The 9,632-nt window shown below is 49.8% G+C and overlaps 1 protein-coding gene across 2 annotated transcripts in view; it reads right to left on the bottom strand.

Moving 5' to 3' along the window:
- The window catches only part of rgs12a (regulator of G protein signaling 12a), a 38,027-nt gene that overhangs the window by 13,212 nt on the left and 15,183 nt on the right, over window positions 1-9,632 (bottom strand). For both annotated transcript variants that reach the window (XM_084691702.1, XM_084691703.1), the window contains exons 4-15: window positions 7,308-7,329; window positions 5,222-5,394; window positions 4,857-4,949; window positions 4,363-4,506; window positions 3,549-3,731; window positions 3,101-3,251; window positions 2,768-2,865; window positions 2,188-2,391; window positions 1,896-1,969; window positions 1,605-1,731; window positions 956-1,052; window positions 453-520 (exon numbers count right to left, since the gene is read on the bottom strand). In XM_084691702.1, the coding sequence (XP_084547828.1) occupies window positions 453-520; window positions 956-1,052; window positions 1,605-1,731; window positions 1,896-1,969; window positions 2,188-2,391; window positions 2,768-2,865; window positions 3,101-3,251; window positions 3,549-3,731; window positions 4,363-4,506; window positions 4,857-4,949; window positions 5,222-5,394; window positions 7,308-7,329 (1,434 nt within the window). The remainder of the gene's footprint in view (window positions 1-452; window positions 521-955; window positions 1,053-1,604; window positions 1,732-1,895; window positions 1,970-2,187; window positions 2,392-2,767; window positions 2,866-3,100; window positions 3,252-3,548; window positions 3,732-4,362; window positions 4,507-4,856; window positions 4,950-5,221; window positions 5,395-7,307; window positions 7,330-9,632) is intronic.

The raw sequence follows: 9,632 nt of genomic DNA, 5'->3' as shown, positions 1-9,632 counted from the left end.
GGGGAAGTATTTGTGTGCGGTGACTACTGCACGGACGTACAGAAACGCTCTGTTGCTAAGGATGTTGCCTTGGACGATGATGAGGCGCGGGGGGGGGGGGGGGACATCAGGAATTGAATCCAACATCAACAAAAGAAAAACGATGGAACTACAACTATCGAGACCTTTCTGCAACGGTGCAAGGGCGGCTGGAGAGGAGCTGGAGCCATGCGCTGCTGCAGGGAAGTGAGGGGTTATAAGCCGACAGCCATAGAGCAGAACCGATAGAGCAAAGCCCCTAAGCTGGCTGAATGTTAACAGTGCTGCTTGGCGATAAATGTGTCCAGAAAGGCAAAATAACAAGGAAGAAAGCCGCCGCCCCCCCCCCCCCCTCCCCCCACACACACATTCAGATCATAATAAAGACAAAGCAAGAAAGAGATGAGGCGAAGGTGAAGTGTTCAAATCCTTACTGTTGCTGATTGACTCCTACTGGCCAGGGTTGGTGCATGGCTTTTTGAGGAGCCCGTCTTTGACTTGTCTACAGGACAAAAGAGTGTGAGAGAGAGAGAGAGACACAGGCAGAGAGAAAGAAGGGAGAGGGAGGGAGAGAGTTTTATTTGATGCGAGTTGAAGCCGTCTCAAGTATCCTCCTACGCTTCGTCATCTTGGTTTACCAGTGGAGGGAAACAGGACATTGATTACAAGCTTGGGTGAATTCCTGGAAGCAGATGTGCGAGTGACCGAAGGTCAACAGCCAAGGAACGGAACCAGACGGATCCTCTTATCTGGAGGCCCTTTCAAGCGTGCCAAGTGGGTCCGAACGGTATTTTCAGGGACACTCGAACCTTCAAAATCTATTTGCGGGCTCTTGTTTTATTCTTCGTCCATAAATAAATGTGTTACTATTTCATTTATGAATGATTGACCTCATCTGTGTCTCGTCGTGTTTTGGGGCTTGGTTGAGTGGTTTTACCTTTGCCTGAGGCTGTCTCGACCTTGTCCAGCACCACTCGCAGGCCGTCCAGGCTGGAGATGGGAGCCCCGAGGTCGAGCGGCTGTGTTTCTCCACTCTGCAAAAACAAACCACAGACACGTTTTAGCATGTTAGCTTTGGTTGATGATCCTCCAAGTATTGTAAAAGTATTGTAAAATGATATGCTGCTTAGCACGATGCTACCACACAATGATAGCAGGGATATGTATATATATATTTTTTTTCCTGGCTTGCGTTGTGGTTTAGTGTGCTAGCGCCTTCGCTAACGATGGATATTGTGAGCCGTTGCACCATGTCCAAAGTGGCTTTCAACTTAGGCCAACGGCGTAAGCTGTGTAATGCCTTGAAGCCAAACACCCGAAAATAAACTAGCTGGCAAGAGTTCGGGGAGAAGGGCGGAGCCTTCTCTCTCCGCCACATGTTTGAGGAGTGTCGTCATTCTTAATTATAGCCCTTTCTCCGTCGATCTCCATCCAGCTGAGTCACAACGAGCTAACCACTAGGCAGTGTTGGAAAAGGATGCGGTTCCTTCTCTCGGAGCCAACGAGACCGCCCCACCCTCCGCACACAGTCGTGCCCGACAGAGGTGCGGCCATTTTGAACACACAGGGTGCGGGCAGAGACGTACTATGGTGGCGACCAGATCGCTGAGGTGCAGGCCGTATTTTGCCACGACGGGGCGCAGGACCTCGGTGACCGGTTTGGTAGGTTTGGCTTTCAGGCCCACGGAGCGATTAATAGGAACCAGATCCAATCTGAAGACAGAAACAAAGATGGTGGTCGGTTTCGACGGAGAAATAACTTGACCCAGTTGCCAACTAATACCACACTAAGAATGTTGCTGAAGTGAAATGAGCTGTATTTGCTGTAGGTGTCTACATACATACACAGTGATAGTATATTGTTGGTCTCTCTTTACCTAAACAAGGTGCGTCTCTCCAGTCTGAGTTCTCGGGAGCTGAGTGTCATGCAGTCCTGATCCAACACCAGCGGCTAGGACATACAAACAACCCCAAAATCACGAACACTTCACATCTTCCATCATCCAACGTCACATCTTTATAGTACCGTGATAATGTCTCATACGGCTGTTGATCTCTCACGATCCCCTGAAGTTTCTTCATTCCCTTCAACGGTTTTTTTCTGTGTCGCTATCCCTGTCAACGAGTTCCCTGACTGCCACAAACTGACCGACTCTCCGCCGCCCTCACCTTCTCCCCTCCGACCAGGAAGAGGTCGACGGCGGCCATGTTGATGTGCAGGCTGTGGCAGAGGTCCTGGAGCACCTCCCTGATGGAGGCGCCGGGCCGCAGGGCCACCGAGGAGCAGGAGCCGTCCGACAGGGTCACGCTGCAGTGCCTGGCCGGGCACTCCCTGACCCGGTCCCACGACGCCAGCGAGTGCCGGTTGTCAGCCTGAGGAGGACAGCGAGAGGCGGGTGGGTCGAGGTGCAGACGTGCGGCTCGGGACGTCGGCGGTGGTTTGGGCGTGTCTGCAGGCGTGCGAGGGGCTGACGGAGCAGAGCCGGCGCGCTAGACTACAAAGCCCTCCGTCTTCAAACATTTCTTCAGCCTCATTTCCCGCCCTAACCATTTATTAGGGAATGCCCTCAAATCAATCCTTTCAAGGACGCACAGTATTTCTTTTGCTTCCCCCCCCCCCACCCTCCCCCCAAATGAAAAAGTCAAGGGGGACTTTGACAAACGAATGATGCCTTTGACAGATCTGTTAAAGAGCGGAGCTATCTTGGTTCCCGTGTTGCCATGGTGACCTCGGCCGGCAGGATCTTACCTCGATCTTGCCCGCTGAGAGGGAGGTGGCCAGCTCCATGCTGGCTCCTGACGATAGGGAGCCCTGAGATTCCCTCCTGCCGTTACTACCCCAGAAGTCTGTATGAGAAGGAAACAGAGTTAGGACAAATCGCCATGTTGGGACCCGCCCCAAAACACCAAGGCATCAGCACCATTGTTTCAGTTGCTGCGTCACACAACACATGTTATCATACAACTCAACCCCCTTTATATACGGTGAAACTGAAACTCTTTGGTCATATTGTATTCCGATATCCAAAGTCATGGTCAGAGAATATTTTTGGGGGAAAAGTGTTTTTTCCGTCATGCTCACCTAGATTGATTTCCCCAATGTCCTTCTTCTTTGGTCCCTTCCCAAAGCTCCTGTTCCTAGACCAGGAGAAGAAGATGCCTCGTTTCTTATCGGCGCTCTCGTCTTTGGAGTCCTCCGTCAGAGACCTTCCTGACCGGTGCTTCCTGCCGTCCTGAGGACCACAGAAGAACCGCGGTTCAACCACCACTGGGAATAAACCCTGGGAAGCCATTTTGAAGCGCTCTTCAACCTTATTTTTGAGTCAAAGTCTCGCTGAGATCAAAAATCTCAAGGCGTGAGGAAAATCTCAAGGCGTGAGGAAAATCTCAAGGCGTGAGGAAAATCTCAAGGCGTGAGACCTGTGCGAGACTCAGTGTGGAGATGTTTGACTCCTCTGTAGTCTACACACCCAAGCTTTTCAACACACAGACTCACCGGTCCAAAGTCTCAATCGCAGGCGGCTACCTACCTTTTTAGGCGTGGAGAGGTTTGAGCGATCGGAGCTGGCGCTGTGCTTGGAGGGGGCGGGGCTGCAGGGGATCTGGTAAGGGTCTGGCAGCGAGCGGCCCTCCACCTCAGCCAGCATACACTCCTGGTACAGCGAGGACTTGAGGAACCTGGAGTAGCTGTCGAACTTCATCAGGTTAAAGATCTACAGAGAGAGAGAGACAGAGAGAGAGAGAGAGAGAGAGAGAGAGAGAGAGAGAGAGAGAGAGAGAGAGAGAGAGAGAGAGAGAGAGAGAGAGAAAGGGGAAGAGAGAGAGAGGGAAAAAGAGAAAGAGTGGAGAGATGGAAAGAGTGATGGGAGAGGGAAACAGGGAAAGCAAATGAGAGAGGAGGGGACAAGAAGGAAAAGAGAGAGAAAAGGAGCATATAGGGGAAAGAGATGGGAGGATGAAAGAGAGAAAGAGGTGATAGAGAGACGGGAGAGGGAAAATAGAGAGAGAAAGAGAGAGAGAGAGAGAGAGAGAGGTCTGGTGTTAATACATGGAAATAAACAATTTTGACAGGTGCTATGACAGATGTCAAACCCGTTGGGATTCTGTTGTTGGACTAAAGGGAGACGGTACAGGTTAGTGTGGATGTGTGTGTGTGTGTGTGGGGGGATGTGTTTGCGTAGGAACAGAGGGTTGAAAAAGGCAATAAATCATGCACATCACAGAACAACACAAAGTCAAAAGAACCCCCAACTGATTCCACTTGGCCCCAAATAGGCATCTACCGCCGAAACAAGAGCTGCGGCCACGGATGTATTGTTCGACGGCACCGCACGCCCCTCTCACCTGAAGCTGCTGAGTCATAAACATGTCTGGCCACGGGGAGGTGAGGACGTCGTCCGCCAGCTGGGCCTGGCTGTCGATGTTGACTGGCGTCGTGGCCTTGCTGGACAAGAAGCTGTTGTAGATCTCCCCCGCCCTCTGCGATAGCTGGGGAGAGGAAGGGAGGCTATGTTAGTCCGACAGCAAACCTTACGGCAATCGCAAAACCCAATCTTAGTCCCGAGGCAGGGGTCGTTACGCCACGGGGCGTGATCCCCGGGGTGGGAGGTCGAGAACGGCGGGGGGGGGGGGGGGGGGGGGGGCGAAGGAGTGGGAGATAGGGTTAGAGGTACGTCATAAAGGATCATAATGATTTGTAATTCAAGACAGGCACACCTGATAACGTTTGAGAAACGCCCTCCTAATGCTTGAAAAAGACTATTATGACCACAGTAGTGACGAGGCGAATTTGACATTTCTTCTTCGATGGTTTGCTCATATTTTGTGGGGGTCCTTACCTGCTTTTTGTCTGTCGCAGGTACATGACTGAAGTATTCGCAGGCCTGCCAGAACAAGATATTCTCCTCACTGAATTCCTTCTTGAGGAATTCCTGGAGACAAAAAAAAGATATGTCTTCATTAGCCCTCTATTGATTGTCATTTCATCTGACAAATTAAGGCAAATTCCACCACACAATACTAAGTTACACAGACGGCCACGATCGATTCTCGCAGTCTGAACACGGACAGAAGCTGCTATGGATTTCCTCAAACAGAATAAAGAATGAGAGAAATCGGAGACAAAGAGTGACTTTGACCTTCCAGTTGTTGTTGCGACTGGAGAACTGAAACTGAATCCCCCCCGAGGCGCACCGCGGCTTACCGAGAAGTACCGGACCCCCAGGGGGTCCTGGAGCAGGCGTTCAAAGCAGGCCGCCCAACTGGCCACGCGGCGCTCCGACAGCCTGCGGTGGGCGCCCGCGCCCGGCAGACTCCCGTTACTGTTCAGGCTGCTCTGACTGCAGCACCCCTGCAGCTGCACACCGCCACCGTAGTCTGGGAACGAGACAGGGGGGAGACGGAGGGAGGGGAGAGAGGTGGAGGTTATGATCTGCAGGCTGTAGAGAGATGAGTTCTGATCTAGAGAGGTGTGTGTGTGGGGGGGGGGGGGGGCAAAAGAGAAAGAACGCGAGAGAAGAAGAGAAATAGAGAGAATTATAGATATTAGAAAGAGGAGGAGTTGGAGATGGAAAGTTTCTCTTTGCGATAAGCTCAGGGGGGCTATGGAGGGGATGGACAGAACGTGGGTTGACAGAACGGAGAGGCGTCGGGAGGTGTGGAAAACAGGACCGGGGAGGGGGGGGGGGCGTCTGACCCCGCAGTGCGTGCTACCATCCATGACCTCCCCACCAGTAGAACCCAGTGCCAGGGCACAATTTCAGAAGGTGAGGAACATTCAGGAGGGTTCAAGAGAGTGGGCGGATGGAGGAGAGAAGAAAGCCGCCGAGAGAGGAAAGGTGACAGAGAACATGGTCATTATCTCCAAGAGGCTATGAAATGGAAGCCTTGCGTAATATTCCTCATCAGTCAAAGAGGTAGGGGGTCATTTTCAGCCGAGAGAGAGGCAGAGAAAAATGTACAGAGAATAAAGGATGCAGGGAAGAGGACACATGTTTGAACGGGGGGGGGGGGGGGGGGGGCATGTGGAGTAAAGAGAGGGAAACGAAAGGGGGTTTATCTAACACCAGGGAACAGGAACTGTGTGAACTAGCCGCTAACATCCTCAGTACCTGATATTACAACAGCAGATGGCATTTTCAAAGCTGCGTGCATCACCGAGCAGCGAGAGCATGCCGGTTCAAAAAGACAACGGGGAGACAGCAAAAGGGTCTGTCACCAGAAAGCTCTAGAACGTTCAGTGGGAAATTGTCAATGCTCAAGATGTTTCCCTAACACAAAAAGTCAAAAGTTTAATCTTTGAGCATGGACATTTATGATACACAAAGAGGTCCAAAGGGATGTATTACAAACGGGTGTAGCTTTGCTTGCACACCATTTTACATGACACTTCTGAAAGCAATTCATGACGGGTCGTGACAGATAGTCTTGCAACACCGTGGGAGGTGTGTACTGCATACAGTTTAACCATAACCGGTGTGTTTGAAGGCAAACTGATTCAGAGCATGAGTCATCCCGACTATAGTCATCGTCTCAAACTGAGAGATAAGGAGCTGAGCCTCGCAAAAATGTCTGGAACAACTTCCTTTTCTATTATTTAAAGTTTAAACGACACATTTTTTTACTGGTTGCTATGAAAGGGTTTTTTTTTGGTCTGGTATTGGTTTGGGATAGGTTTCCCCATTCAGATGTTTGGGGGCTCTGTGTTTGCCAACTGTGAGTGTTGGAGTTGTTGGCTCACTGCATCAAGAGTATTGGGTGTCTGGGAAACGTCTTTCTTACAAGAGGATAAGGCACACTCTTCCCTTGCCTCAATGACCGCCTTGTTGTAACAAACATGATTAAACTTTGGTGAAAGGGAATACAGATAGTTAAAATGCTAGCCCCGGGCTTTGGAATGGCTCTTTGTTAGGCTACTCTACCATGAATGAGTATGCTGGTGTTCATCTATTCAACAGTGATGTTGCATGCTGTAGGAAGCGTTATAAATGCACAATAAAAAGCTAACTAACAGAGAACTGTACAAGTTCACAAATCAAGGTAAAAGGCGCAATAATTACTATTGTTCCACCCCAAAACACTTACGAGAATGAGCTGAAGACCAGTTCCAGCAGGCTTCTTTTCGATTGTTTTGTCACGCTCAATGTGAAGCTCAGTTGGTTAATTATGTAGCTAACGTGCATATGTGCAGGCAAATTAAGTCTGTGCTTGGTTTCCCCATTTCAGAGGAAGTCCTCTGGAAGAAGCATCAAGAAAGTTTTAAGAAGTTAAAGTTTCGGGGTTGTACTCACCACCATCGGAGGAAGCGGCAGACTGGAAAAGAACAAAGAGAGACATGAGTGAGATACTGCCCTCATGACCTCCTGCTTTGACACAGGGAACTGGCGCCTGGACAGAGAGGGTCCCTCCAAACATCCCACCAATCACTGGAGTGTGTGTGTGTATGTGTGTGCGTGTGTGTGTGTGAGTGTGAATGGGTGTGCTGGTGAAAAGGGGTGGACCTCCGGGTCTTACACAGAGCCACTAATGTAGAGGTGGGTGGAACCAAGACAACAGCTGTTCACACCTTCAGACCCAGGCCCTCCCCTTGACTCACCACACGCACAAACAAACACACATACAAGCACAACCAGAGATGGTATTGAAAACATGTTCTCACAAAAACCCCACAAAAGCTTATTTAGTCCCCCCCCCTCCCCCCTCCCCCCCACTCTTATTGGTGTCGTGAGCTGCTCCGAGCTAATCACAGGCACCCACTCAAGAGGCCATCCCTGGCAGTAACAAGCTTCTATTTAGATGCTAATTCCGGGGATGAGTGGGTTACGGGGCTATACAGGTCACATAATGAAAGCTCAATTGGACGAGGGCCATTAAAAACGCGCTGTAATTTCACAGTTTGGCACAATTTCACAGTTGGCAAGTGCTTGATAAACACAAGTGTCTGATAGTATGGACCGCCCCGAAATATTTATTTGGTAGCAAAAACACTGAGTTATTGGGACAAATGCGAACAAACCTGTTATATTCCTTCAAAAAGTACGATCTGAAGCTGCAATGTGTGGCAATTCAGACGAGTAAATGCAGAGGAGGGAATGGAGAGGAGAATCTTGGAACGCCGTCCAAGAACACCCTTTAAATCAGTGTGTCGGAGGACTCATTTGAAAGCAGAGCCTATTTTCAGATAAGCTGCCTTCTTGAAAATCTGAATGTTTGAGGCAGATACGTCGACACAAGACATCTCTTGCCAGGAGAGTGTTGAATTAAGCAAATCCATGATCTCTCACGCTCTCTCTCTTTGCAAAGATTGTTTTCGTAAACAATATGAGGGAGAACATTAAGATTTTTCAAATAAACTCATGCTGTTATGTTGAGGTTGCATGCTTGATGGACCGGAAGGATCACTCGCTAACTTTCATCACCTCAGCATAGTTCATGAATTTCTTTGTGGGATCTATTTTTAGAGAAGATAATGGGGTGAGCTACTTCTGCAGTCTCAGTGACATCTGCATGATAACCTCCTCTTCCGGGAGATCCATCCGGTTGGAACCAGCGGCGGCCAAACCCCGTACCATGCCCGTTCTCAGTCTCTGGACGCCACCAGTTGAGGGTATGGTTAGAATACGGTCATATGCTCCACTGTGGTCCTGTTCCATTTTGGGTGTGACCACATGGAAACGTTACAACAGGGTTGGTCCCTCCTCGCAGACAGACGTGGGCCTTGGAGCGCGGCCTCCACGGCCCTCTTTACGACCGCAAGTGCTACTAAAGTGAACCCACCCCGTGGTAGGTTATGTGGTTTCCAGCTTATACAGTAAAACAGTTGGCAGAGCTCAATGGAAAACAGCCCACTCAAACCGTGTTTGTTTCCAACGACGTCCGGCAGCAATGCTACCACCCAAAGTGCAAATACAGGCGACATCTAACCAGGTCTGAGTCAGACGTCTAAGGGAGACGTACAGACAGGTAATATTTCGGACACACACACACACAGGAACTTCTTGTTTTGAAAAGCACCCCGAAATCCTGGGGAAAGTTCAAAAGTAGCGTTCTTGAGAGATCCTGTTTTTAGAGATTGAGATCATTCATGACCACTTGTTGTGTGAGTACATAACAGACCATTTTATAGTAAAACTTACTATGACACAAGCCTAACATTGGTCAACCCAGTCCCTCGTCGCCTAAATGTGGCACGTGTGTCGAGGATACTATGTCCATGTGCCATGTCAGAAGGATGGAAATACAATGTGCACTTCGTTACATTGTTTTTTAGTTCGTTTTTTTTTTCACAATTGATTTTCATGTCAGTATCAACCATTATAGTTGTATAGCTCCGTAGGCCTGGCTTTGTGTCTGTGTGTGTGTCTCTGTGTGTTTAGCCTACTCCAAGACCACACAGACATCTGTGTACTTGTAAGCTCGTTATTGCTTCCACACCATGCCATCCCCTGCGAAAGGCTCGAGTGTTGGCTGTTGTCTACACAACTGGCCTGCTGTCTTCCTCTATTCACACCTCCGGTGACACCCCCCCCCCCACACACACACACCACCCTAAGACAAGATGGGCAACATGGGTGGCTGTAAGAGGGAGGGGGGCAGGGGCTGGGGGAAGGGGGGCT

Source organism: Hypomesus nipponensis, chromosome 25 (genome assembly GCF_054491055.1).
Source record: "Hypomesus nipponensis isolate SF chromosome 25, ASM5449105v1, whole genome shotgun sequence".
NCBI classification, from domain to species: domain Eukaryota; kingdom Metazoa; phylum Chordata; class Actinopteri; order Osmeriformes; family Osmeridae; genus Hypomesus; species Hypomesus nipponensis.
Note: the sequence above shows the minus strand (reverse complement) of the source record. Positions and strands in the feature narration are given on the sequence as shown.